This window comes from Syngnathus acus, chromosome 14, assembly GCF_901709675.1.
Source record: "Syngnathus acus chromosome 14, fSynAcu1.2, whole genome shotgun sequence".
Classification (NCBI taxonomy): Eukaryota; Metazoa; Chordata; class Actinopteri; order Syngnathiformes; family Syngnathidae; genus Syngnathus; species Syngnathus acus.
The window spans coordinates 936,125-964,007 of NC_051099.1; the positions used below are offsets into that span (position 1 = coordinate 936,125).

A 27,883-nucleotide genomic window follows, 5' to 3' on the forward strand; every position below is an offset into this window, starting at 1 on the left:
GGGCCGCAAAGTACGTAGGTGTTTCCGGTGTCCTGTGAGATTTGACTTCCCTCTGCACGGATCGACGCGACCAAATCAAGAAAGACGACGTTGCAAATGACTAAATGTGATCGAATACAGTGGTCTATTGAGCTACTTTTCGCTAGATGATCATTTAAAAATGTGCGCTATGTGGTGAGCTGTGGTTGAAGAAGGGAGAATCGTCGGAAACGTTGATCGCAAGGTTTAGGCCTAGCAAAGAAAGTTTGCCTGGTCGAGGGCCTGTAAACAACATGTCCTCCACATCGCAGCCCTCCTCGAGACGCCAATGGTGCTACCTCTGCGATCTACCCAAGATGCCCTGGGCCATGTTGTGGGAGTTTAGCGAAGCCGTGTGCCGGGGATGCGTTAACTACGACGGCGCGGATCGCATCGAGCTCCTCATTGAAACAGCCAGACAACTGAAGAGCACGCATGGAGTTTTGGAGGGCAGGTCTCCTGGCCCGCAGCAGGGCAAGGCCAGCTCGACCGGATCCATGGAAGCCGGGCGTCCGCACGGAGACCGTCTCGACAGGGGTAGGGGTGAGTACGGTGCATCTTCTCGCCTCCCTAATGGTCTGCACAGAGCGGAGGATGTGGCGTTATCAGAAAGCAGCCGACAGAGCCCGAACACTCGCAGGGCGATGGCCAGCGCTGTTCCGAGTCTCCACGGGACGATATCCCATGCGTTGATTGCCCAGGGCTTAGTCGCATCCCCACATGGGCTCCTAGCGCCAATATCAGGCTCCAGAACGGGGGCCGCTCCTATTGCCGTCTCAGCCGGCCCCATCATGAGCGATGCTGCGAGAAGACAGGCTGTGGCTCTGGGCGTGGGAGCGAGCACGTCTGCTTTGGTGAGCATCGACCCCGCGGCGTGGAGGAACAGCGAAATGATGGCTGAACTCAACGAGGTAGCGCGCAGCAAGGTGGAAGGCTGGCCCAACAAACCAAAAGTTGTTCGGGATGTTCTCCTGGCTTTAAGCACCTGTGTGCCCTTTACTGTGCGCTTCAGGAAAGACCACAATCTGATGGGCCGGGTTCTGGCTTTTGACGCCAGCGCCAATCCAGAGTTGGAGCTCAAGGTTTTTGTGGAGTACCCCGTTGGCTCTGGGCTGATCTTTTCTGGAGTTCCGGACCTTGTCAGGCAGATGTTCCGCGACTCCGCCAAGGATGCCGGTAAAGCGGTGAACTCTGGCTTGCGCTACGTGGAATACGAAAAGCGACAAGGGAGCGGCGACTGGAGGGGACTGTCGGAGCTTTTAAACGACGGCGTGCGCATGTTCAAGGAGCCGCCCATCCCCGAGGTTCTTCCGCAGCCCGATGCCGGCCCGCCCATGGCGGTGGCCGCACGCTCTGTCCCGGCCAAGAGCGCGACTCGGCGCCGCAAGGCCTCTCCGGGCTCTGAGAACGGCGAGAGCGAAGGAAGACCCGATCACCCGTCCAGAGAGGTGTGGTCCAGAGGCGCTTACCCGGGCATGGAACCTCTTTCGGGAATGGCCGCCCCTCCGGACGGCCCCCCTCGTTTACACAGCCAGCCTTCGCCCATGTCTGCGCTTATGGGTGTCGCCGACAGCCTGAGCTCTGGCCAGGTGGCCAGAGACAGCCCCGGCATGTCCTCGGCCCACTCCTCCGGGGCCGGACGCACCAGCAGCCCCTCCGGGGGCGCCGCCTCCACCTCAGTTTCTCAGGCGTCTGCGGGCCTGAGCGGCAGCACTGGCGGCGGCGGCGAGTCGACCACCGGTGGAAGCCAGGGTGCCCTGCTCTGCTGCACCCTCTGCCGAGAGCGCCTGGAGGACACCCATTTTGTCCAGTGTCCCTCGGTACCGCACCACAAGTTTTGCTTTCCTTGCACCAGAGGCTTCATCCGCAGCCAGGGCCAAGGAGGAGAGGTGTACTGCCCGAGCGGAGAGCGCTGTCCCCTGGCCGGGTCCACCGTGCCCTGGGCCTTCATGCAGGGCGAGATCTCCACGATTCTGGCTGGGGACGGAGACGTGACAGTAAAGAAGGAGAATGACCCGTGACATCTCCTCGCCGTCCTCCGAGCAATGGTATGACCGCATTTTGTTTTTCTCTCCTTCCATGCTTTGTGTAGGTGTAGAAGTTTGATTTCCTAACATTCCCGTCCTGTCCTACTTTCTTTCTGTAGTGGCTGTTGACGATGATTCCAAAGCACTTCCCTACCACATCCAGCAGAGTCTGCCCTCTCTGCAGTTCAACATGTGCCTCTCAGGACCCAAGAGCTCCCTCCCTCACTCCCTCGCTCCCGTGTGCGTCTAAGAGGATGATGAGACTGTTGGCTTAAAGGACACAAGACTTCATCAAGCCGTTTTCAAAGTCTACAATAGAAAGCACACCCTTTTTTATCAAATAAAACAAGAGCCCCACCCTCCCCTCCCTGTTTGTGTATAATATTGGCAAATACAGATGGATCACATTGATACTGTTCGTTTGACCGATATAAGCGTGGAGCACACACACACACACACACACACACACACTAAAACGAATGTCAAACATGTTCTCAAAAGAATTTTTTCTTTTTTAAAGCCAAGGATTGGATTGATGTAATCTCTTTCTGTTTCGTGTAGGTCTGTCAGATATATGAATTTCCTTTCAATATGGTTGTAATTTCTATTTTTGATACAATTCAAATTTCATTCATTTATGCTTTGTTTATAGTAAGAAGACCAAAGATGGCATCATACTCAAGTGTCATTTTTTTATTTTAGTGGTTGTGTGTTGGATGTACTTAGAACCATGCCACCACTCACATTTTTTATTTTAGTGGTTGTATGTTGGATGTACTTAGAACCATGCCACCACTCACTCATTTCTTTCACAGAATGAAGCTTTATTTACGTTCTCAAAATTTGACAAGAATTAGCACCACCATTTTCAAAGGTTAACAACATACTTGTGATCTCAGTGGATGAATTATACAGTAAATTGCAAATTACAGTAGTTGAATTGCTGCCTGGCTGTTGTTTACTGTTTATTTCTGTTTAAAAAGTGCAACAGATGCTCAGACAAACGTTTTTTTACAAACTTTATTCAATAAATACCAAACAAAACCCACAACATTGTACACTCATTTGCTGAAATTATATTGCGGTGTGAACAGTATTTGTCTCCTTTGTGATTTTTCGTAATGCAAGTGTACCCCGCTTTACATTTATTAACATAATGCTAATTAGAATACAAACACCACCCAAGTAGTGGCACCGTATGGCAATCTGTTTGTATTAAAATTAGGTACAGCGCCATTTTCAAGTGTACCTAATAACAGGCCACTTTATTAGGGAAATATCATGGTCAAAGGTCACGGGTGTCAAGCTCTAGTCCTTGGGGCCGCGTTCCAACATGTTTTCCAAGTGACCCTCGTTAAGCGCACCTGCGTGAAAACTTTTAGCTTCTTTCACGTTCAGCAGGAGCTAAAACTTTTCACGCAGGTGCGCTTAACGAGGGAATCACACAGACACTCCATTAGGTACACCGCCATTTTCAAGTGTACCTTAGTAACAGGCCACTTTATTAGGGAAATATCAACGTCAAAGGTCACAGGTGTCAAGCTCTAGTCCTTGGGGCCGCGTTCCAACATGTTTTCCAAGTGACCCTCGTTAAGCGCACCTGCGTGAAAAGTTTTAGCTCCTTTCACGTTCAGCAGTAGCTAAAACTTTTCACGCAGGTGCACTTAACGAGGGAATCACACAGACACTCCATTAGGTACACCGCCATTTTCAAGTGTACCTAGTAACAGGCCACTTTATTAGGGAAATATCAACGTCAAAGGTCACAGGTGTCAAGCTCTAGTCCTTGGGGCCGCGTTCCAACATGTTTTCCAAGTGACCCTCGTTAAGCGCACCTGCGTGAAAAGTTTTAGCTTCTTTCACGTTCAGCAGGAGCTAAAACTTTTCACGCAGGTGCGCTTAACGAGGGAATCACACAGACACTCCATTAGGTACACCGCCATTTTCAAGTGTACCTAGTAACAGGCCACTTTATTAGGGAAATATCAACGTCAAAGGTCACAGGTGTCAAGCTCTAGTCCTTGGGGCCGCGTTCCAACATGTTTTCCAAGTGACCCTCGTTAAGCGCACCTGCGTGAAAAGTTTTAGCTCCTTTCACGTTCAGCAGTAGCTAAAACTTTTCACGCAGGTGCACTTAACGAGGGAATCACACAGACACTCCATTAGGTACACCGCCATTTTCAAGTGTACCTAGTAACAGGCCACTTTATTAGGGAAATATCAACGTCAAAGGTCACAGGTGTCAAGCTCTAGTCCTTGGGGCCGCGTTCCAACATGTTTTCCAAGTGACCCTCGTTAAGCGCACCTGCGTGAAAAGTTTTAGCTTCTTTCACGTTCAGCAGGAGCTAAAACTTTTCACGCAGGTGCGCTTAACGAGGGAATCACACGGACACTCCATTAGGTACACCGCCATTTTCAAGTGGACCTAATAACAGGCCACTTTATTAGGGAAATATCATGGTCAAAGGTCACAGGTGTCAAGCTGTAGTCCTCGGGGCCGCGTTCCAACATGTTTTCCAAGTGACCCTCGTTAAGCGCACCTGCGTGAAAAGTTTTAGCTTCTTTCACGTTCAGCGGGAGCTAAAACTTTTCACGCAGGTGCGCTTAACGAGGGAATCACACGGACACTCCATTAGGTACACCGCCATTTTCAAGTGGACCTAATAACAGGCCACTTTATTAGGGAAATATCATGGTCAAAGGTCACAGGTGTCAAGCTCTAGTCCTCGGGGCCGCGTTCCAACATGTTTTCCAAGTGACCCTCGTTAAGCGCACCTGCGTGAAAAGTTTTAGCTTCTTTCACGTTCAGCGGGAGCTAAAACTTTTCACGCAGGTGCGCTTAACGAGGGAATCACACGGACACTCCATTAGGTACACCGCCATTTTCAAGTGGACCTAATAACAGGCCACTTTATTAGGGAAATATCATGGTCAAAGGTCACAGGTGTCAAGCTGTAGTCCTCGGGGCCGCGTTCCAACATGTTTTCCAAGTGACCCTCGTTAAGCGCACCTGCGTGAAAAGTTTTAGCTCCTTTCACGTTTAGCGGGAGCTAAAACTTTTCACGCAGGTGCGCTTAACGAGGGAATCACACGGACACTCCATTAGGTACACCGCCATTTTCAAGTGTACCTAATAACAGGCCACTTTATTAGGGAAATATCATGGTCAAAGGTCACAGGTGTCAAGCTCTAGTCCTCGGGGCCGCGTTCCAACATGTTTTCCAAGTGACCCTCGTTAAGCACACCTGCGTGAAAAGTTTTAGCTTCTTTCACGTTCAGCAGGAGCTAAAACTTTTCACGCAGGTGCGCTTAACGAGGGAATCACACGGACACTCCATTAGGTACACCGCCATTTTCAAGTGTACCTCATAACAGGCCACTTTATTAGGGAAATATCATGGTCAAAGGTCACGGGTGTCAAGCTCTAGTCCGTGGGGCCGCATTCCAACATGTTTTCCAAGATAATAAAGTGGCCACTTTATTAGGTACACTTGCAAATGGCGGTGTACCTAATGGAGTGTCCATGTGATTCCCTCGTTAAGCGCACCTGCGTGAAAAGTTTTTGGTCACTTTCACGTTCCGCAGGAGCTAAAACTTTTCACGCAGGTGCGCTTAACGAGGGAATCACACGGACACTCCATTAGGTACACCGCCATTTCAAGTGTACCTAATAACAGGCCACTTTATTAGGGAACTATCATGGTCAAAGGTCACAGGTGTCAAGCTCCAGTCCTCGCGTGGCCGCGTTCCAATATGTTTTCCAAGGGTTAGGGTTGGCTGTTTGATCTGTGACGTCTAATATGTTTTAATTGGCGAATATAAAAACAAGGACTAAAACACCAGACAAGTTTTAACATCAATGTTTATTTCAATATAATACTACTAATAATATTAAAAGTAAATTTCAAACCAGCAATCTAATGTGAAATTGCAGTTGATATATTGGATGACAATATTTATATGCATGCACATCCGCCTCGCAGTTTAAAAAGTTCTCTTTGGATTCCACCTCGGGCCCTCCCTGTGTGGACTTGGCATGTTCTCCCCATGCATGGGTTTTCTCCGGCCGGGCACATGCATGGTAGGCTGATGGAGCATTCCAAATTGCTAAGCCATAAGTGCGAGTGCAAATGGTTGTTTCATCTCTGTGTGCTCTGCGATAGGCTGGCAACGGGTTGATGGTGTCTCTCGCCTCGTGCCGGATGACTGCCGGGATAGGCTCCGGTACGCCCAAGCCCATTCTAACCAATAACACATTCACTCAAAACAAACACTGTACTGAATTGATTTATTGCAAGACTGTATTATTTAAGTACAAATGTGTAAACACCAAGCAGATCAAATCTGAAATGACACTGTTACAAAATTGGCTCTTGAAACACAGGATATTGTACTCATAGTTTTCTTTTGTGTGTGCTCATTGATGATGCAATCACTAATGGTGGCTTTGAGACGAATCCCCCCCCCGCTGGATCCGACGCTCAGATGGGACATCTGCCGTTTCCCAGCGCTTCCTTAGCTCCCTTCAGGGTCTCGCGCTTCACACATTTCCAGTAGCCAGAGAAGCCATTCTGTGGATGCACCTGTATATGTTTATCACATAAAACAAAGCAAGAACTCTTGGAAAATGCCACGTCGACTAGCAAAGAGGATAAGAATATTAGTCTTCGGACTCTGATATTCAATGTATCATTTATTTAACGTGGTCGTGATTTTTATTTTTTTCTAGAGCAAGTAAGCCACAGTGATGGGAACCTACCTTGAGCCCACGCAGCACTCTGTCCTTCATCACTCCGATGAATTCTTTGTGGCTCAAGCAGTTGTCGCCGTCCATGTCAAAGAGCTTAAACACGGTGTCCAACACGTTCTCAGACAGGTCGTGGCCTGTGGCTATCCTCACGGCCCGCTTGAACTGGGCTGTTTTCAGAAGATGGAAAAGAATCAAATCAAATCAACTATGGCCATCATCTCCCTTGCTGTGCATTCTAGCTGGACAAGTGATCTTTACCCATTCCCACAGGACGGTTGGCTTCACTGATCATCTTCATGGAAAAAGCAAAATCCTCCAGGTTGTTTGTGAACAGGCAGAAGGCTTTGAACTCCTCAAATGTGATGCTCTGCAGAGGGCAATGAGTATGTTGCAATTGGCAGCCAATGAGAGAACAATTAGGCTGCGAGCGTACCTGGCCAGCAGGGATCCTCTTCCTCATGTTTTCCCAGTAGACCTCATTGTCTTCCTCGTTGGTATAATGGAGCAGCCACTCTGCAAAGTCCTCCCGTCGCATGGTATCCATTCCTTTGGAGAACTGCAGGAACTCCATCTCCTGAACCTCAGCCTGTAGGTCCTCCATGAACCTAAGAGATGGTCAAAGCGTTCCGGATCGCTAACAGAACTCTGACAGTGTATCGAGCGAAGTGATTGGGTGTCCCATTACTTTCGAAATTCTTGATACTGCAACTTGTTTTGCCCGTTCTTTCCAAAAAAGTACGCCTGCAGCGTCGTGTTCACTTGGTCGCTGTCCTCAATTGCTATCTGCAAGAGTCCAGCATTTTAGTACATCAACAATTTTTGGGAAGAAAAAAAAAAAAAAAAAGAATTCACCTCTGTGTCATCCTTTGAAATGCTCCTTTTACTTTTTCCAATGATTTTCTTAAGCTGAAAAGAAAACCAAAAAAACAATGATGACTCGCTTTCAAAAACGAAATCAAATCATACTAGCTGTCGAAGAGAAAAAAAGAAAACATGCACTTCTACTCCTGAAAAACCAGTCTCTTTGTACAACTGCAAAAAAAGAAAGGCTTACAGAGGAAGTCAAGTGAAGAATTCACATGCTTGGTCAGGACACGGGAATATTGAAAGGAATGCACTCAAGAGAACTGCTGAGTCATGCTACACCGATGCAAATGGGACCTGGAACACTTGTGGTCCCCTCACCTTCCAACTGCGGCAGCATCAGGCAGCGTTACAAACGCAAACAGTGTGACGTTAGAGCCCACAAAAAAAAAATCACTCGTGAGGAAGACTATTAAAATACACGTTGCCATTTTGTTTGACCTTCATAAACTCCTTTTTGTCCACATGCTCGTTGCCATCCACGTCGAGCATTTTGAACGCGATGTGAAATCCCGTGCGTGGCTCTGCAAACACAAAGCAGCATATTGATGTCTAATAAAAGTCATCACACAAGCTAGAATGTAGCATTGAAAATGGAAATGTTGACAAACTGTGGCAGTCAAATGTCATCATCGCATAAAATGACAGTTCAGGCGGTGTTTTAGTCATTTACTTACTTGTCAGAATAGTCAGCAAGAACAGGTATTCCGTGTAGGATATCAAACCTGCATAATGACAACATGTCACAATTATAAATGAAAAAAAGTACAAATATGAATCGCAGCTTCCAGCAGCAACGGACAGGCTTTCACAAATCAAACGCTGACAGCATCTGGAAACTTTGGAACTGTTTGCATCCAAACAGCCTATTCAGCTTACCGTGATCTCCCCAAAGTCTGAACAAAGTATTGCCAGGCCACGCTTTGGAAGCAGCCACTGTCATCCGTTCCACTTCCTACAAACATGTCAGACCATTTGTATCCCTGAACTTACCCAAAGTGGGGAAACTACACTTACCTTTTTTGTTAAGACTCTCTTCTGGAGCTTTCCTACAGCACGGGAAACATAAAAAAAGAAATAAGTGGTTGAGCTGGACAAATAAAATGAGACGATGCTTATTATTTTGTAAACTGTAAGCTTACGATCAACATTCTCCAGCATGACCGAGTAGAGGAAGTCTCTTGGTGTCATGTAGGGCTCTTCCTGATAGACAATCGAGGCAAACTGGATGAAACGCCTCTTTCGGGCTGACATTTGGGGGGCTGCGGTCTCCTGAAATCACGCCAAAATGTTCAAGGAGGATTTCAGCCATGAGTATTAGTTGAACTTGTGTGTCTAACAAGCTTTGACGCGATCCTGTTACCACAACAAGGGAGGGAGGGAGGTAGGGAGGGTCGCTACTTTGGAACGTAAAAGGGTAAACAATCGCGTTACGCCTTTTAATAGGGACTTTGACGCTGTCACAAGCGATGCACAATACAAGTCATTTAAAACAGCTCATGCATTATTACGCATGACACTCACCTTTTGCTCTTCGGCGTGAACGACGGCGAGAGGAATGCTTTTGTTTACGTTATATTGGTAACCTATGAATCCAGTTGCGACGACTGTGCCACAGACGACAGCTCGGCGCCATGTTAAAGCTCGAAAAGAACTAAAAGAACGCGAGCCCCTGACAGCGTTCCTCAACAAGAAGGTAACTTTTCCAACGAAGGCCATTTTCTCTCTGGGTTGGGCGAGCTTCCGTAGTTGGTTTTTCAGCAGGCCCCGCCCACAAGTACCTCCACATTGGGCCACGTGACTAACAGCTATTAGGGTTTCAAACTAGGGTTAGGGTTTCCGACTAGGGTTTTAAACCAAGGTTAGGGTTACAAACTAGGTTTTAAAGCTAGGCTTAAGATTTCCAACGAGGCTTTCAAACTACTTTTAGGGTTTCTAAGATCAGGGTTTCTAACTAGGCTTTCAAAACTAGCGTTAGGGTTTCCGACCAGGGTTTCCAAGGAGTTTTGCCATTGCTATTTAGGGTTTCAAACTAGGCTCAGGGTTTCCGACGAGGGTTTTAAACCAAGGTTAGGGTTACAAACTAGGTTTTAAAGCTAGGCTTAAGGTTTCCAACGAGGCTTTCAAACTACTTTTAGGGTTTCTAAGATTAGGGTTTCTAACTAGGCTTTCAAAACTAGGCTTAGGGTTTTCGACTAGGGTTTCCAAAGTTAGGGTTAGGGTTAGGATTAGGGTTGGGGTTAGGGTTTCTAACTAGGCTTTCAAAACTAGGGTTAGGGTTAGACTTAGGGTTAGGTTAGAGTTAGAGTTAGGGTTAGGGTTAGGGTTAGGGTTAGGGTTACTAACTAGGCTTTCAAAACTAGAGTTAGGGTTAGGGTTAGGGTTTCTAACTAGGCTTTCAAAACTAGGGTTAAGGTTTCCGACGAGGGTTTCCAAGGAGTTTTGCCATCGCTAATTAGGGTTTCAAACTAGGCTCAGGGTTTCCGACTAGGGTTTTAAACATAGGTTAGGGTTTCAAACTAGGTTTTAAAGCTAGGGTTAGGGTTTCCAACGAGGGTTTCAAACTACTTTCAGGGTTTCTAAGATTAGGGTTTCTAACTAGGCTTTCAAAACGAGGGTTAGGGTTTCCGACGAGGGTTTCCAAGGAGTTTTGCCATTGCTATTTAGGGTTTCAAACTAGGGTTAGGGTTTCCGACCACGGTTTTAAACAAAGGTTAGGGTTACAAAGTTGGTTAGGGTTACACCCCTAGTTTGTTAGAAACCCTAATCTTAGAAACCCTAAAAGTAGTTTGAAACCCTCGTTGGAAACCCTAACCTTAGCTTTAAAACCTAGTTTGTAACCCTAAGCTTGGTTTAAAACCCTAGTCGGAAACCCTACCCCTTGTTTGAAACTTTAATTAGCGATGGCAAAACTCCTTGGAAACCTTGGTCGGAAACCCTAACCCTAGTTTTGAAAGCCTAGTTAGAAACCCTGATCTTAGAAACCATAAAAGTAGTTTGAAACCCTCGTTGGAAACCCTAACCCTAGCATTAAAACCAACTTTGTAACCCTAACCTTTGTTTAAAACCCTGGTCGGGAACCCTAACCCTAGTTTGAAACCCTAAATAGCAATGGCAAAACTCCTTGGAAACCCTCGTCGGAAACCCTAACCCTCGTTTTGAAAGCCTAGTTAGAAACCCTAATCTTAGAAACCCTAAAAGTAGTTTGAAACCCTCGTTGGAAACCCTAACCCTAGCTTTAAAACCTAGTTTGAAACCCTAACCTATGTTTAAAACCCTAGTCGGAAACCCTGAGCCTAGTTTGAAACCCTAATTAGCGATGGCAAAACTCCTTGGAAACCCTAGTCGGAAACCTTAACCCTAGTTTTGAAAGCCTAGTTAGAAACCCTAACCCTAACTCTAGTTTTGAAAGCCTAGTTAGTAACCCTAACCCTAACTCTAACTCTAACCCTAACCCTAACCCTAACTCTAGTTTTGAAAGCCTAGTTAGTAACCCTAACCCTAACCCTAACCCTAACCCTAACCCTAACCCTAACCCTAACCCTAACTCTAACTCTAACTCTAACTCTAACTCTAACCCTAACCTAACCCTAAGTCTAACCCTAACCCTAACCCTAACCCTAACCCTAACCCTAGTTTTGAAAGCCTAGTTAGAAACCCTAACCCCAACCCTAATCCTAACCCTAACCCTAACTTTGGAAACCCTAGTCGAAAACCCTAACCCTAGTTTTGAAAGCCTAGTTAGAAACCCTGATCTTAGAAACCATAAAAGTAGTTTGAAACCCTCGTTGGAAACCCTAACCCTAGCATTAAAACCAACTTTGTAACCCTAATCTTTGTTTAAAACCCTGGTCGGAAACCCTAACCCTAGTTTGAAACCCTAAATAGCAATGGCAAAACTCCTTGGAAACCCTCGTCAGAAACCCTAACCCTTGTTTTGAAAGCCTAGTTAGAAACCCTAATCTTAGAAACCCTAAAAGTAGTTTGAAACCCTCGTTGGAAACCCTAACCCTAGCTTTAAAACCTCGTTTGAAACCCTAACCTATGTTTAAAACCCTAGTCGGAAACCCTGAGCCTAGTTTGAAACCCTAATTAGCGATGGCAAAACTCCTTGGAAACCCTAGTCGGAAACCTTAACCCTAGTTTTGAAAGCCTAGTTAGAAACCCTAACCCTAACTCTAGTTTTGAAAGCCTAGTTAGTAACCCTAACCCTAACCCTAACCCTAACCCTAACCCTAACTCTAACTCTAACTCTAACTCTAACCCTAACCTAACCTAACCTAACCCTAAGTCTAACCCTAACCCTAACCCTAGTTTTGAAAGCCTAGTTAGAAACCCTAACCCCAACCCTAATCCTAACCCTAACCCTAACTTTGGAAACCCTAGTCGAAAACCCTAACCCTAGTTTTGAAAGCCTAGTTAGAAACCCTAATCTTAGAAACCCTAAAAGTAGTTTGAAAGCCTCGTTGGAAACCTTAAGCCTAGCTTTAAAACCTAGTTTGTAACCCTAACCTTGGTTTAAAACCCTCGTCGGAAACCCTGAGCCTAGTTTGAAACCCTAAATAGCAATGGCAAAACTCCTTGGAAACCCTGGTCGGAAACCCTAACGCTAGTTTTGAAAGCCTAGTTAGAAACCCTGATCTTAGAAACCCTAAAAGTAGTTTGAAAGCCTCGTTGGAAATCTTAAGCCTAGCTTTAAAACCTAGTTTGAAACCCTAACCTATGTTTAAAACCCTAGTCGGAAACCCTGAGCCTAGTTTGAAACCCTAATTAGCGATGGCAAAACTCCTTGGAAACCCTAGTCGGAAACCTTAACCCTAGTTTTGAAAGCCTAGTTAGAAACCCTAACCCTAACCCTAACTCTAGTTTTGAAAGCCTAGTTAGTAACCCTAACCCTAACCCTAACCCTAACCCTAACTCTAACTCTAACTCTAACTCTAACCCTAACCTAACCCTAAGTCTAACCCTAACCCTAACCCTAGTTTTGAAAGCCTAGTTAGAAACCCTAACCCCAACCCTAATCCTAACCCTAACCCTAACTTTGGAAACCCTAGTCGAAAACCCTAACCCTAGTTTTGAAAGCCTAGTTAGAAACCCTAATCTTAGAAACCCTAAAAGTAGTTTGAAAGCCTCGTTGGAAACCTTAAGCCTAGCTTTAAAACCTAGTTTGTAACCCTAACCTTGGTTTAAAACCCTCGTCGGAAACCCTGAGCCTAGTTTGAAACCCTAAATAGCAATGGCAAAACTCCTTGGAAACCCTGGTCGGAAACCCTAACGCTAGTTTTGAAAGCCTAGTTAGAAACCCTGATCTTAGAAACCCTAAAAGTAGTTTGAAAGCCTCGTTGGAAATCTTAAGCCTAGCTTTAAAACCTAGTTTGAAACCCTAACCTATGTTTAAAACCCTAGTCGGAAACCCTGAGCCTAGTTTGAAACCCTAATTAGCGATGGCAAAACTCCTTGGAAACCCTAGTCGGAAACCTTAACCCTAGTTTTGAAAGCCTAGTTAGAAACCCTAACCCTAACCCTAACTCTAGTTTTGAAAGCCTAGTTAGTAACCCTAACCCTAACCCTAACCCTAACCCTAACTCTAACTCTAACTCTAACTCTAACTCTAACCCTAACCTAACCTAACCCTAAGTCTAACCCTAACCCTAACCCTAGTTTTGAAAGCCTAGTTAGAAACCCTAACCCCAACCCTAATCCTAACCCTAACCCTAACTTTGGAAACCCTAGTCGAAAACCCTAACCCTAGTTTTGAAAGCCTAGTTAGAAACCCTAATCTTAGAAACCCTAAAAGTAGTTTGAAAGCCTCGTTGGAAACCTTAAGCCTAGCTTTAAAACCTAGTTTGTAACCCTAACCTTGGTTTAAAACCCTCGTCGGAAACCCTGAGCCTAGTTTGAAACCCTAAATAGCAATGGCAAAACTCCTTGGAAACCCTGGTCGGAAACCCTAACGCTAGTTTTGAAAGCCTAGTTAGAAACCCTGATCTTAGAAACCCTAAAAGTAGTTTGAAAGCCTCGTTGGAAATCTTAAGCCTAGCTTTAAAACCTAGTTTGTAACCCTAACCTTGGTTTAAAACCCTAGTCGGAAACCCTAACCCTAGTTTGAAACCCTAATTAGTAGGGGTGTAACGATTCATCGATACACATCGATTAATAGGGGTGTAAATCGCGGGTTTTGTAACGATACGATATCATATCGATACCAAGATATACGATATTTGCCGATATCTTAAAGCCTGCTGTGATTCATTCACGATACATCACGATATAGTGCTCTACGGTCGATATAGAACAATATCCTGATTTATAACAATTCATACGCAGAATCAACAAGGTACTGCAAACTCTTTATTTAGGAAATTACAAAGTGCTTCCAAACGAATGACTTGAAGCCCAAAGGGGAGCGAATTTCCTCGTCTTCTTGGACAGACACTAGCCATAGCACCAGCCCAGGAGCCGCGTAGTTGTCGGCTCCCCTTTCACGTGCCTGCTCTGCTCACAACACAACACGCCGCGCACTGCTCCCGGAAAGAGGAAGCAAGCAACAATGAACTGGATTTCAAAATAAAGGCGCATCTAATGTCCGAGGTCAAAAACGGGCGATATAGATCGATGTTTACGTTTAGCGTCGATGCCAACAAATCGTAGAGCATTATATCGATTAATCGATGTGTATCGATGAATCGTTACACCCCTACTATTTAACATACAGTCAAATAAAGTATGAAAACGTTCTTTTAAAACACACACAAAATCATACATACGCAAGACCAATGCCACTGGAAAGAGCTGGACTAAAGGAAGACATCTGTTTGAATTTGGTCAATTTTAAGAAATAAGGAAGTCATGAATATTAAAAGCGGATTTTTTTTAAATGGCAATATTTTTTTCATTTTTACATAGCTTGGAAATGTATTATGTTGGAGGAGTTTACAGGTGCAGGCCGGAGGGGGCTCGGCCCAAAGGAAAGTAACAGATGGAAATATTTAAAAACACTTGAAGTCACCATTAGATTCAGATTTATCATGTGTATATAAATGAAATTTCCTTGAAGGGGATCATCAGTATCTCGAAAAACCTTCAGAGGGGAAAGAAGACAATAGCAAAGTGAAGGGATGGACTGATTTTATACATCACCATATTTCCACAGACAGATATAATTTAGATGTAATTCAATTCAATAAACAAATCATAATGTTAATGTACATTCTTGAAGCATACATCAAGTTGTGCAGGACTTGTGCCATAATGTATACATGTCTGATCATTTATTTTTTTATGGAACAGTCGCCCACCACCCTGCCCGTCCCCCTCTTGCTGGCACTACAGTGCTAACAAAAGCCTTTTTTTATTTTTTTATTTATTTTTTAAACTCTCATACGTTTCACCCATTCACTAACATTTTTAAAACTATATATTGGAGGAAATTCGACCTTTTAATTACTGTTTAAAAAAAAGCTGCAAGTGCAGCATCGATAAGTTCGTGCTCTACTCTTTTATTGTACATAGAGAGACAAATAGGGGCACAAACTTCGAAATAAAAACCCCCTTAAATGGATTTCCGATTGAGGTCTGCAGTGGAATTTGAATTATTGGAGTGTTTGACTGGTGGAGTTCAAATGTACAAATGGATGCGAGATTAGTTCAACTCGCAAGAAGAGAAATGTCTTGTGTCTGAAGATTCCAGGACTCAAATTTTGTTTTCAAACTGCTCAGCTAACTGATCATATCTTACAAATAATAATAAAAATAATAAAGAGTCTAGGGTGAGCAGAAATATCTTCACCAGAAAATATTTTAGGACTGCAAGAGGCGCTGGAGTCATGACACCTGTTCTACAGTGACATTTTGAGTAGGAAACATTTGAATGTGTCATGTGAGTAGAACTGCAGATCATACAGTACACAATGTGTCCACATATTCAGTGTCATGTTAGCATCAGCAAGTTCGGAGGTTTATTAATGTCTTAGCAGCAGGTTTGAATGTAAAGTAACAAAGACATACACACTTTAAGACAATCAATGAAGGAAACAAAGTTTGCATTTTTTTTTTTATCAGTCACAGTTTGTGCTGTCTCTTCAGGTGAGTTGCTCAAAACATGGTGGAAAGGGGGGGGGGGGGGGAAGAAGTCCCCAGCGTGCTTCATAAAAGTGATGGAGAGCAAACATGGATTGGAGCAACTACATCCACATTGTAATCTTGTCGCTCCCACATGAATGATAAAACGCTGTATTGCAATGACAATTCAATAATCACCAGTCTTCTGTAGTGCTCTTTCATCAAACCGTATGACATGGCACTTCTGTTAAATGAGTGACAGGAAAATAACATTCGCATCGTAAAATCTTTTCTCATTTGAATAATTTGAAGGCTGCAGAAGGACACTGCACACATTGTCACTACATTCCTCATGTGGTGTGGTGTCCCAATACTACTGAATTGGAAAGTATCTTTTGGTGTTTACAAACAAAGGAAGACTCTTTTATATATATATATATATATATATATATATTTTTTTTTTTTCTCAAGGGGCAATGATGATAAAATGGACCACTTCATCTCAACATTTACACAATGCCCCAATCCAGCTTTAGTGGATGACTTATTTATGCAGGTTGTGTCAAAATGGCCGCATTGTTCACATTTCTATCCTATTCTTCCCAAACATGTAAAAGAATGAAGACATGGGCAACAAACAGTATCTGACAGAACCCTGTGCTTGCCATCAATAATTTCTTGATTTACACGTGTTGCTAATACATACATTGAACACACCTCTCACAAACACACTGACAACTCAATCAACTAGATGGTCTTATTTGGGCTGTGGGCCAATATAGCAAACATAAGAATATAAAAAGACAAGCATATTTGGAGTATTTCCTGTTGCCTTTCCCTGGTAAACGTGGCTCAGACGACTAGATATCGGTGTACTTATATACGCTATGTAATTCATTAGAGACTTCTAATTTGCATACTTTCCTTTAAATGTAATGTTTTTATTTGAGTGGATTAATATAAATGTTTTCCTTTTACCCATTTCACTTTAGTGTACTGTTTTATTAGCGCACAGGGTTTATTGATATACACACAACGATATATACAATTCATGACTTCAAATAGATTTGCAATTGAGCTCGCTGTTGACAAGCTGCTCTTCAAAATAAAACGGTACAGAGCTTCTCCCTCACTTTCGGCTTTTTACAATTCTTCAGACACAATGGTACATTCTGTGTGTGTGTGTGTGTGTGGGGGGGGGGAATACTGTAGATGATAAGAATTTCTCATCATTCAAGGAGGAGTCATTTGGAAGTGTGGATGGAAGACAAACCTACTTTGTGAGTATGATTGCAAAAATGTTTCCTCACATGAAATTATTGCAATTTTCTCCAAATGAACATAAAAAAGTCAAACAAGTGCACTAAGAGACTATTAGATTTCATGCAGTGTTCAGATTTTGTGTACAAAGGCATTATGTCAAATAGTGTCACTGTGAGCATTTCATAGACAGCTCCCTTTCTTTTTTTGTTTTTGTTGACATGGATGGAAAAAAAGAATAATTTGTATTTAACAACATCCCAAAAAAAGATAGGTGGCTAACACCAGCATTCCGTTATAATAACATGATCTATGATTACCATGTGGTGGGTGGGGTAACACGTCTTCAAGATTTCGTACTGTATGTTTTGAAGTATCTAAGGTGCAAGACGGGGGGGGGGGGGGGGGACCATGAGAAATCATATCAAATCATCACATTTTCAACTAACTTCATTTGCTTTGATCTCTCACTACAAGAGCGAAGAACTTAAAAAAGTATATTGCTTCAAAAGTTTAGAATTATTGTGAACAATTCTTTTTCAGGTGGGTCTCGACTGACAGACAGACAGACAGACAGACCGACCGATAGACAGACAGACAGACCGACAGACATGGTGAAATCAGTCACTGAAACATATGAAGCCAATAGATGAAACAATGGCAAGCCCCCACCACTAGGTGGCGCAGAGCAAGCACTGCTGCACTGCTTTGGGTTTTGGGGAGGTTGGCTGGGAGATGGATGGATGAGTTAGGATGATAACCTTGTCCACGGGAGGGCGGTGTGTTCCAACTCTGCAAACATGCTTCCTTCCCATTCATACAAGCAACCAGCAATGAATTGTCAGCAAGACTCTTTCTTCATTTGCTCTTTCCAGATGTGCTGGAGCCCCCCGCCCCACCCTCCAGCTTGTCAGCGATTTCAGACGTGTCTAACTTGTCGGAGCCGTCCCCTTTCTCTGACCTCTCCTTTTCGGATCGCTCCTCGCCCACGAGCTCCGATCTCTCGGACCTGGCGTCGGCGTCGCCTTCGGACCTCTCCTTCCTCTCCGAACGGTCATGGTCCATGCCCGAAGTGCCGGGTTTGTCCCACTCGGCCATGGCCTCGTGCTCAGCTATACAGGTGGTGATGTTGGAAGTCCAAGCCTTCAGATCATCCTGCAGAGAAAGCAAGCAAGCAAGCCACATGAGCGGTTTACTTTCTCATATGACCTTTTTTGGGGGGGTATTAATAAGTTATATGGTTCATTTTTGCTTTATTGAGAGTAATTACAGATGCATTCATATTTCAACTCTGCCTCAAAAATCCATCATATCATTTTCTTTAGATTTAGTTGACCTCAAAAAGTTAAAATCTAAAAAAAAAAAGATCAAAATTTGCCTTCCCATAAAAGTGGACCTTACCTCATCTTTTGCATGGAATACTAATAAATTATTTCCATCGTTGACTCTGAGAGAAAAGAAAACCAGAGGCAGTCAGTTGCTCATGCTTTGTAAAGAATTCAAGTTAAAGGAGCAATATCTTGGCTAAATCATCTTTTTGGAGCTTTGAGTCATGTTCAAGTGAAAGTTCCTCACCAAAACATTCACTCATCTTGGAGCATTCCTTGCTCATGCCTCCTCTCTAAGCAGCAGCCCCGATCCGAGAAAACAACCGGCTCCGAGCCACCCCCATAGTGACTAAACCCCCCCCCACTTTCGCATCATTAATATGCCTATAGTTAATTGTGGAAAGCTTCAAATAGAATGATAGAGCTCCTTTAACAGATCTCAATGTATGAAAAGACACAATCTGTCTTACTGAAGAATGAAGACGTTCTTCTTTTTCTTGTATCCCAAAGAAGGATCAAAGGAGCAGTTGGAAAGGTCAACCGATGGCTCTCCGTTATATGTTGTGTTGTGATTCCTGGCGTCCTTGTAGAAGGTCAGCTTGCCCTCTTTCAGCACGCAATAGACATTCACCCAGGATTTGCTGAGAAAGATAGAAGATTTGCTTTTCTATTCACTTGATCATTCAGAAGAGTTCCATACCTGGTGGGGCTTCTCTGCTGAGCTTCGAGATCAGAGCTGGTGGCCTTTTTGCGATACAGGAATCCTTCGTTGTGTGCCGTGTGTGACGGCGGCTGGGGCGTGGTCGGGGCGCCGGTGGCCGGAGCCGATCGAGAGCGCCGACTTTCCTCGGGTTCTTTCGGGCGGGGCCTCCTCCTGGGTTTGGGTCGGTCTCGAGCGCGAGGGCGACCGTCAAAGCGCGTGACTGGAGCTGAGAGGCTGCTCGGAGGACGATAAGGTTCTCCTCTGGCCTGATGAAGCACATTTCAGAAAATGACCCAAAAGCAACTTGCAGCGAGCATTCTGCTTCATTGTAACTTACCTGGGCTGCTTCTCGCTCCTGGACTTGTTCGACAATTTCGGCCATTGTCGATCTCTTTTCCCTGCAGTGACAACATGAGTCAGCCATGAAGAGAGAGAGGATTTTCTATTTGAATATTGTTGGAACCAAAACAAATGTCTTGTACTTTTTGTTTTTACACCTACAGATTAAAATAAAAAAAAATCAATCAATCAAATGTAAAGGGAGTTGGAGTGCTGTGCTGTGCTGTGCTAAAAGAGTGACATCTGCTGCTATAATGACAGTGACTATTGAACTGTTCAGTCAGCCCGAGCTGGAATGTTAAAGCGTGAGGTCCCACAGAGCCCAGGGCATTTTCAAAATTCTATTTATGTACAGTAAGTCTGCAAAAACCCATTTTTTTCTTAAGTCATGCCTTACATTTGTGTGTTAAAGCAAAGGCACGGTGCAAATCTGCCCAGGGGTGGCTTGGACTAAGCTTTGGTATTTTTCCAGACATCTCCAAGGACACACTTTCTTTTGCCATAGCTCAAGATAGTGGCGGGAAATACACAAATCGGCTATCAGCCCAAATCCATCAGGTCTGACTTACCCTGAGCGTTTGTCAGAGCCATCTTTAACAGAACCCTCCAGGTCACTGGAGTCTTGTCGGTGCAGCCTCTGCTTGCCGCTCCCCTCCTGCTCACTCGACGACTGCCTCTCCAAGCGTCTCCGGTAGCGTTCCTGGCGCACGATCATGGGAAGCTCATTCAGCCTGGCTTGGATCTCCTGCTCGCTGGACGTTTGTCTCCCCAGTTTGTATTCCCTCTCTCGTCTCAGGTGGTCCATCTGAGGGTCTGAGCGGCTGCCCCGGGGATCCCTCTGGAGACGGCCGTGGAGTAGCTCCAGTCCTGATTCTGGGCCCACGGTGTCCGCCATGGGGATATCGCCGTACTGTTCCCGCTGGACTCGACTGGCCTCGAGGAGGGGGTTGACAGCCTTGTGGATGTGATTGATCCCGGGTTGCATGAAGTCAGCTTTCAAGTGTTGCCACGCGTAAGCCATTTTGGGGTCCATGATGCCACCGCTAGGCGCCAGGTATCCCGAACTGCCCAGACTTCCGCTGCTGTAGTGATTTTGTGCCAGATAGCCCGAGCTACCCATTCCTCCTCCGCTGGTGTGGTAATTCTGAGCGATAAATCCTGAACTCCCTAAATGTGGCTGTGGGGCCAAATATCCTGAACTCCCTAAACTTGGATGTTGTCCCAAGTATCCTGAACTCCCCATATTTTGAGGTTGCGTCAAGTAACCGGAGCTTCCCATATTTTGAGGTTGCGTCAAGTAACCGGAGCTTCCCATATTTGGAGGTTGCGTCAAGTAACCGGAGCTTCCCATATTTGGAGGTTGCGTCAAGTAACCGGAACTTCCCATATTGGGCTGCTGGAGGAAGCCAGGAATGGCTCCACTGCTTTGCTCCTGAGCCAGGTTCCCCGAACTTCCTAAGCGGCCACCGCCCGGATGGCTTTGCATGGCGTAGCCGCCCCCGCCGGAGCCGCCCAGGCAAGCCGCAGACAGTCCGAAGTAGCCAGAGTTCTCAGCACCATCACTTGTTTGGTTGTTTATCACATGGTGAGTGGAAGTGTCTTGTCCTCCACACTTGGAAGTCAGCACTGAAAAGGCAGAGTCACTCCCACCTCCAATGGCTTGATGGTTCATCCCAAGATAGGAGGGGTTCACCAATTTTCCACTACCCTGCGGCTCCAAACTGTGATAGCCCGATCCGTTTATGAGCGGCTTGTAGCTGCCGAGCGACGAGGACAGCCTCGGGGTCGGGGCAGCCGGTTCCACGCTGGTCGGTAAGGGCGTGGCTTCTATTTGGGCGCGGACCGTCTGCCTCATGAACGACGGAGTGGAACCCAACGAGGAACCGCCGCCGGGAGTCAGGCAAGATAGCGGGAACATCCTTCGACTGGACAGCGGCGTCTTTTTCTCTTCCTCTTTTCTCTTCTCAGCCTGAAAAATGACATTTGTTTTTTTTTCTGCTGGTGGAATCCAACTACCGTAATTTTCGGACTATAAGTCGCGGTTTTTTTCATAGTTTGGGTGGGGGGGCGACTTATACTCAGGAGCGATTTATATACATATATATGGTTTTTTTTCACTTTTTTGGGCATTTTATGGCTGGTGCGACTTATACTCCGGTGCGACTTATAGTCCGAAAATTACGGTAATTGAACAACTTACTGCGGAAAGCTGGCGGAGAGAGCTGAAACGTTCTTTCCAGGTTACAGCAGCTTTGCGGAAGGCTTCGTGGCGAAGGATGAGCTGCTCCACCTCGTCGCTTTGGGCCGGGGTCTGTCCCCCCTCTGGCTGCTTGGAGGTGATTGGAGGCTCCTTTGCCTTCAGCCAGGCTTCTGCCCTTACTGTCTCTTGGGCAAAGTGGAATCTGTCATGTTCTGAAGAAGATGAGACGCCACAATTGCCATCATGGTTCATCCATCTAACATTGTGTTGTACGGAGAAGCAAGCTACTGACTGCGTTGCAAGCGTTCCTGGTGTTTGTCCCACTTCTCAACAAGATCCTTCTGCTTGGCCAGAAGCGCATCCAACTTCTCTTTAATCTGCAAAACGTATGATTCGATCACTTGTGTGCTTACGTCATTCATTTTGTTCCATCGCCTGACCTCCTCCGACGCAGGGTTGCCAGCAGCTATGAGGATCTTGCCGAGATCCGCGCACTGCTGGATGGTTTTGCTGCGGCCGTCGATTTTAACTTTCTGCTCGTGGTGTTGTTTCATCATGACCTCCAATGCGGTCAAATCCCTGAAAGGAGAAAACGATGACACATTTGACGTACGAACAGTGGCCGAGCGAGATCTTACCTAGGCTCGTCCCATCCAATTTGGCCCATGATGCCTTCCATCCACATGAGATTTTCGCGCACCACTGAGAAGAACTGCACCTTGTCTGTCACCGAGGTGACCTGGACACGACTGGCCTCGCAAGAGCTTAACAGCTCCTTCCAAGCTTCCATCACTTGGTGCTCTTTGAGCATAATGGCCTCGGCCTTTTCGCCAGCGTAAATAGTACGCAGCTGCGCGGCGTTCTCCTGGAGTTGTCGTACCTGAACCGAGACAGAAAAAAAAAGCCAAGTCCACTCAAACCAGAATCGTAAATGATACGATTGATGGTTTTTTCGAAGAGATGCTAGCACTTGCCTGTGTAACTAACAGTTGAAGGGCATGCTCAAAAGAGTGCATAAGTCTCTGCAGGGTGGCTGGATTGGTGATGTTGGCTTGGCATGCCCTCACCTCTGGCAGCTGCTTCATCTTCCCTGCAATCTGTGCCAAAACCTACAATGCCAGACAGAAGCGCTTTCAAAATATCAGCCGGACAAAAAAACACAAAACAAACCCACACACCTCTTTGCAGTCAGTGAAGAACTTGTGGAGCTGGTGGGATGCGGCCAGCATCTGTCTACGGGTCTCCATCAACTCCAGGAGGTCGGCCCAGGATTCGTTCAGTCCGTCCTTCCATTCAGCGATGGTTGCCGCATCCGAATGACCGCAGTCGATCATTTCGTTCACCATTTTGTTCACCTGCTCCATCCGCTGCTGACCAACGCCGTTTGTTTCCGAGGCAAATTTGGTAAACCTTTCTTGAAGTGCCTGGGGGGGGCCAAAAAAGAAATCGATCAATCGATCAATCAATGCTTGGAAATGTATGGCCTATTCCCCGTTTCTCACCGTAACATGCTCCAGGTCTTGGCCAAGATCGGTGGAACTTGCTACAGCCTCACGCTCGGTGATCCATTTCTCTAATTCCTCCACGTCCTTGTTGAGCTGATAAAGCCAGTACTGCTGCTCCAGCTTGACCTTCCGGTGCTCCACCATGTCTTTCAAAGACACATAGAGTCTGTCTATGTGGGACTGCTGCTTGGTGATTTGCTCACTGAGGAAAGACAACCAATTCGCTCAAAGTCTGTCCGACAGGTGACGAGAAAGTCAAAGGATGAGTCGTGTCGCACCTCTCCGGGTGTCCGAGCTCGAGCAGCTGCTGGCATTGCTGCGAGAGCATACCCACGGTCTCTGCGTACGTTTCCACCGTCTGCTCGAGAGCCAGGTGAGTCTTCAACAATTGCAGGGTACTCGCCTCATCCTACAGAAAAGGAGCAGCAAAGCGTCAGAAGTGGACTCGAGTGGCGCCTTTCCAAATCATTTGACAGACTCCCGGCATTGTCCGTACTGTGCCTTTTTCGTCATTGGCCTGCTGGAGTTTTTGACCTGACAACCAGGACTCCACTTTGGCTGCCTCACTGTAGTATTGTTGAGCCTGGAGTGCAGCATCCAGAATGACACATCTCCTTTCCAGCTCCAACTGCAACACCTCCCAAAGCTGCCGCACATGGCCGGCCCCTTCACGCACAAACTCCACTTCGGGAGTGCGGAGCGATGCAATGATTCCCGCTCGGTCCAGAACCTCCTCAACGCGAGCTCGCCGCCCTGTCAGCTCCCTCTGGAGAGTCTGGAGAAGAAAAATCTCAGGTCAATCTCAAGAGCGCTTTGTATCAAAATGTGTCTTTGTGATAGTCACCTGGTTCTTTTTGACATGCTGCTGCACACTCTGAAGATTATTTCCATATTCCTTACACGATGCCAGTGGAAGCCTCTCTTGAATCCAAAGCTATCAAATAATAAAAAGGAGATAAGCAATATTTCCAAATGAGAAGATTCCAAGCCAACCGACCATCTCGTCTTCCAGGTCTTGAGCCACTTGGTGCATCTCTTTGGAAGCCAGCAGGATGCGGCGTCTCTCCTTCAGGGGCTCAATGAGGCGAACAATGCGGGTCTCCACCATGCCTGACTGCTCAGCGCCCTCCTTGTCACCCGCCATCAGACCTCGCTGGGGAAGGCAAACGCCCTGCAAGCTACCCAGTTCCTCAACATCCTTGTAAATGTCACCAAACTGAGACTCCATAGCCTATACCAAAAGGAAGCAGTACACTTTGAGTTACAGCAAAGGTTCAACTAGTCATGGTTAGGGAGTGGGAATAGCACAATCGTGGATGGATTTTTCTTTTTTTTCACATTATTATTATTATGTTATATAATATATAGCCACAATATGAATTCTATGTTTTGTTGAGCCATCCATTCCTTATTGGTGTACTCGCCTGGAATTTCTGGAGCTGCTCATTGAACGTGGGCAGATGATGCGCCTGCTCGAGTTGGGGGGGCTGGCGCTCCAAGTGGGAGAGCTGGTTGTCGAGGTCCGAGTAGCTTTTCACCGCTGGCTCCGGCTTGTTGTTTTCAAAGAGCTGGCGAGCCTTGGCTTTAGTTGTGCTCTCCAAGTCAGACCAGCACTCCCTGATCTCTTCCAGCTTCTGCTGCACAACTGTGCGCAACTCGGGCTTCTCCTGGATCAGCCCCTGGCCCTCCTAAGAAAAACAGCAATCATTGTTACAAAAAGTGGATTCAAATCATTGCAGTGAGTCTTAAGAGTGAAGATGCATTATGTGGATGATTGTCATTTCTTGGCTGAGTGACTCGGAGTTTCACTCCATTAATGTCAGCCGTGGCTTCAAGGGACGCTTCGTATAGGATGAGCCACTGCCATGCTCACTACAACATATGGAGAAGATGAACACTGGAAAAATCTCATTATATCATTCAAAACATAGCACGAGAGCTGATGAACCATTGTCATATGCAATTGTTTGGCCTGGGAGGAAGAAAAAAAAAAAGACGCAGTAGCTACATCAATTTGCTTCTGCGGCCGGCCAAAAATAAGATGGAATAACACAGCGACCCCCTGCTTGCAGAGATGCAGGGAATGGAGCAAACTTTGGCCTCGGGCTGACCTACAAATCGTGCATGGTAAGTCTAATACACCTTGTTGTGTCCTGTATCTGGGCTTCTTTCTCGCAACATGAATTCGAATTCTGAATCAAAAGATGCAGCGCGATCAATGCAGCTGGTGTTTTCTTGCTAGCACAAGCTTATCAAGTTATTGACAGGAAACATTGATTCCATCCACTAAAGAGTGAGCGATGAACATTTTTCATTTATGTTTCATACAACAGTCTTCGTGAAACTTTGCAATGGGAATTTAGGCTAAACTGCATTTTTTAAGCATTGGTTTATTTGTGAATCGTGCTTTATGATTTTGCAGGTTAAAATTGATACAGCAACTCTTTTTACGCAGCATTATTTTCCTCAAGATCAAAATAAGAGTTCATTCTGAGAGAGAGATTCCAATCTCCCTCTAAAAGCGCCATCAATAAAACAAGCTTGATTACATGACAGTACAAAAATACTTTCTATTCGTACAGTATGTGCATCTTAACCATTGGAGGTGCAAATGCATAAGAGAAAAAAGATTCTTATACTTTGTACAACATCACTTGCGAACATTCTGATATAACATATACTGTACAACAATTTGCAACAACACTGATGAAAATATTTGCGTGATTCAGGAGCTTTCCAAACTCAAAAGAGCATTCCTGGAGTATATATTCTTTCTTTTATTAAATTTAAAATTCCTTTGACATATACTACATGCAGCCAAAATGGCTCATCTGATACATTACCAAACAGTAGTAGGGCTTGTCTTCAAGGACCATGGATATAATTAGTTACATCACTATCTCATGAATATTTCATCATGGAGACAACAGTAAATTCATGTATAAAGATCATGACAGTCAATGGAAGCAAGTTCACGATTTAACGAAACACAACGTCGGCACGTTGTGGGTGAAACAAAAATGCATTTGTATTTCACAATATCATCTGAGCTTATATTGTAGTATCTGATTTTTGCATTCTTTTATTATTCCAATACAGACAAATAACTGTATGTATGTTATGAAGCCTTTTCATTCTAAAGTGTCAATCAAATCAGCTAAAAGCTCTTCAGTGCACATATTCTCAAAAGAGAATGCAATTCCTGACTGAAAGCAGCAAAATATTTTGCAACACGTCCAGTGCTAACTTGGCTAATTTACATGTCAATAGCCCACTTTAGCAGAGGACACGTAGCTTGGTAGCAAAGTAGGTAACGGCGTTTCTGTCTTAAACAAATCCCGCCTTTCTATACGAGCGAGGAAAAAATGAAGATTATCTCTATTGATCACTGCTGCCGTGAACGTCGTGTCCCCAAAATCAACTGTGAGCTGAACGGGCTGACGCAATTGTGCTTCTTTTTTTTTTTTCTTTAAACAATGCTGCACGAGAGGCCAAAGCCATCATGTCACCTGTGAATGTGAAAAGCAAACATTCCTAACCTTGAGAATGTTATTCAGGATGCCCGCCGCCTTTGCCCAGAAATAAGGCGATGATCAATGAGTGACGACGAGTCTCCCAATTTGGGCTAGCTTCAACTTAGACATGCATTCTTATTCTGGTGGCACGCATGCACGCACGCATGACACTTCCACCTCAGCATGTGACCTCTCTCTCCATCCTGCATCATGCCTCGCTCGCATGTACTCACCTGTTCTATCTTGGCCAGCCATTCCTTGTTCCGGGCCAGTTCTGCCATGAAGGCCTGGTGCTTCAGCCACTTCCTGTGTAGCTTTTGAGCCTCATCTCGCGCCGTGTCTCGGGCCATAAGCATCTTCTCTTCACCCTCTGTCCCAGTCGCTCAGCTAGGGGAGACAAAAATAGCCACCATCAGGAGGCCAACGCTTGAGCCGGCCCTTTCCCTCAGGACGTCCTGCTTGCTTCTTCTACGCACGAGCCACCCTGCTCTCCCCCGGCTCTGCAGGGGCCTGGATACCTGTGCTCTCACCACCCACCCCCACCAGACACTCTTTTTCTGGAGGGGGATGAAGAAAAGAAGAACAAAAAAAAAAAAAAAAATCAAGATAAGCACCTCAGCAGTGGTAGCAATGGAAGCACTCCAGCCCTTGGTTTGGATGGCCCAGGGTCCTCATGCCCTACTACTTCATCCGTCTTGCGGTCCTGATGCTGCAGTGCCTGCTAGCCAGGAAAGGCAAAAACAAGCAGCAAAAAACAAGGAAATGAGCCAATAGCAACGCTGCTGAGGAGTGTCACACACAACCACGATATCTTGCCGGTGGCCACTTGTCTTCTAGCCTCAAAATGTCAATTAAAATCCAAGGGATGAGAGAAGATGTAGCCACAGAGAAATCTCCCCAGCCGGCGCAAACCTGATCATCCAGCACTTGCTAGTCCTGGTCAATCTATAGTCCTGTCTAGTGAAGCAGTAGACGGGAGGAGGATGAGGAGGAGGAGGAAGAGTTGGAGTGGGAGGAGCAGGGAGAAGAGGATGCAGAGGCAGTGCAGAGGAGGCAGGAGAACAGAAGCTATCTGCTCTTGAAATGCATCATTGCTACCGCGCCAATGATGCATGCTGACGTGAGACGGCAGACAACATTCTCCTCGCTTCACTTCGCCGTCCTCCCGCTACCCGAGCAGCTCCAGCGCCGTTGGCGCATGCTGCTGCAGTCCTACCTCTCAGCAACCAATGCTCTGTGTGGGTGCATACGTGTGTGTGTGTGTGAGTGCATGTGTGTGTGCAATCACAATCAGCACTGCAGTGCCAGAGCAG

The 27,883-nt window shown here is 45.7% G+C and overlaps 3 protein-coding genes across 6 annotated transcripts; 1 reads left to right on the top strand and 2 right to left on the bottom strand.

Moving 5' to 3' along the window:
- Positions 1–18: 18 nt before the first annotated feature.
- LOC119133697 (interferon regulatory factor 2-binding protein 1-like) lies at positions 19–3,096 on the top strand. Its single transcript, XM_037269780.1, has 2 exons — positions 19–2,066; positions 2,165–3,096. Exon 1 carries the CDS (start codon positions 273–275, stop codon positions 2,037–2,039), a length of 1,767 nt encoding a protein of 588 aa, XP_037125675.1. The 5' UTR covers positions 19–272; the 3' UTR covers positions 2,040–2,066; positions 2,165–3,096.
- Positions 3,097–6,316: 3,220 nt separating this feature from the next.
- Positions 6,317–9,415, bottom strand: micu2 (mitochondrial calcium uptake 2). Of its 2 annotated transcripts, none has more exons than XM_037269906.1 (12): positions 9,184–9,415; positions 8,802–8,931; positions 8,677–8,708; positions 8,539–8,614; positions 8,337–8,384; positions 8,101–8,183; positions 7,648–7,701; positions 7,481–7,578; positions 7,229–7,400; positions 7,054–7,162; positions 6,805–6,962; positions 6,317–6,616 (listed from the first exon to the last, which is right to left on the bottom strand). In XM_037269906.1, the coding sequence occupies exons 1-12, from the start codon at positions 9,376–9,378 to the stop codon at positions 6,527–6,529; spliced, it is 1,245 nt and encodes a 414-aa protein (XP_037125801.1). In that variant the 5' UTR covers positions 9,379–9,415; the 3' UTR covers positions 6,317–6,526. The 2 variants fall into 2 exon arrangements, with proteins under 2 accessions (XP_037125801.1, XP_037125799.1); XM_037269904.1 differs by having other exon boundaries at positions 6,317–6,628.
- Positions 9,416–17,558: 8,143 nt separating this feature from the next.
- Positions 17,559–27,864, bottom strand: sptbn4a (spectrin, beta, non-erythrocytic 4a). 3 transcript variants are annotated; one of them, XM_037269852.1, is made up of 21 exons: positions 27,185–27,864; positions 26,804–26,957; positions 24,480–24,743; positions 24,053–24,286; positions 23,900–23,989; positions 23,552–23,830; positions 23,334–23,464; positions 23,053–23,257; positions 22,729–22,974; positions 22,525–22,659; positions 22,189–22,430; positions 21,991–22,129; positions 21,843–21,927; positions 21,551–21,762; positions 20,711–21,319; positions 19,920–20,635; positions 19,349–19,409; positions 19,009–19,277; positions 18,779–18,949; positions 18,382–18,427; positions 17,559–18,135 (listed from the first exon to the last, which is right to left on the bottom strand). In XM_037269852.1, exons 2-21 carry the CDS (start codon positions 26,924–26,926, stop codon positions 17,839–17,841), a joined length of 4,554 nt encoding a protein of 1,517 aa, XP_037125747.1. In that variant the 5' UTR covers positions 26,927–26,957; positions 27,185–27,864; the 3' UTR covers positions 17,559–17,838. The 3 variants fall into 3 exon arrangements, with proteins under 3 accessions (XP_037125747.1, XP_037125745.1, XP_037125746.1); XM_037269850.1 differs by having other exon boundaries at positions 19,920–21,319; XM_037269851.1 differs by lacking the exon at positions 27,185–27,864 and having other exon boundaries at positions 19,920–21,319; positions 26,804–27,174.
- Positions 27,865–27,883: the final 19 nt, after the last annotated feature.

What these genes read in the sequence shown, in the direction of transcription:
- micu2 (XM_037269904.1), bottom strand. Translation starts at nt 9,378, where the DNA reads ATGGCCTTCGTTGGAAAAGTTACCTTCTTGTTGAGGAACGCTGTCAGG. An exon ending in TTTCAAAGGATGACACAGAG is followed by an intron (nt 7,579 to 7,647) that starts GTGAATTCTTTT and finishes GGACTCTTGCAG; the next exon opens with ATAGCAATTGAGGACAGCGA. An exon ending in GAGTGCTGCGTGGGCTCAAG is followed by an intron (nt 6,629 to 6,804) that starts GTAGGTTCCCAT and finishes AAACATATACAG; the next exon opens with GTGCATCCACAGAATGGCTT.
- LOC119133697 (XM_037269780.1), top strand. Translation starts at nt 273, where the DNA reads ATGTCCTCCACATCGCAGCCCTCCTCGAGACGCCAATGGTGCTACCTC.
- sptbn4a (XM_037269850.1), bottom strand. Translation starts at nt 26,926, where the DNA reads ATGCTTATGGCCCGAGACACGGCGCGAGATGAGGCTCAAAAGCTACAC. An exon ending in TTCAACTGTTAGTTACACAG is followed by an intron (nt 22,431 to 22,524) that starts GCAAGTGCTAGC and finishes GTCTCGGTTCAG; the next exon opens with GTACGACAACTCCAGGAGAA. An exon ending in AAGAACGTCTTCATTCTTCA is followed by an intron (nt 18,428 to 18,778) that starts GTAAGACAGATT and finishes CTTTTCTCTCAG; the next exon opens with AGTCAACGATGGAAATAATT.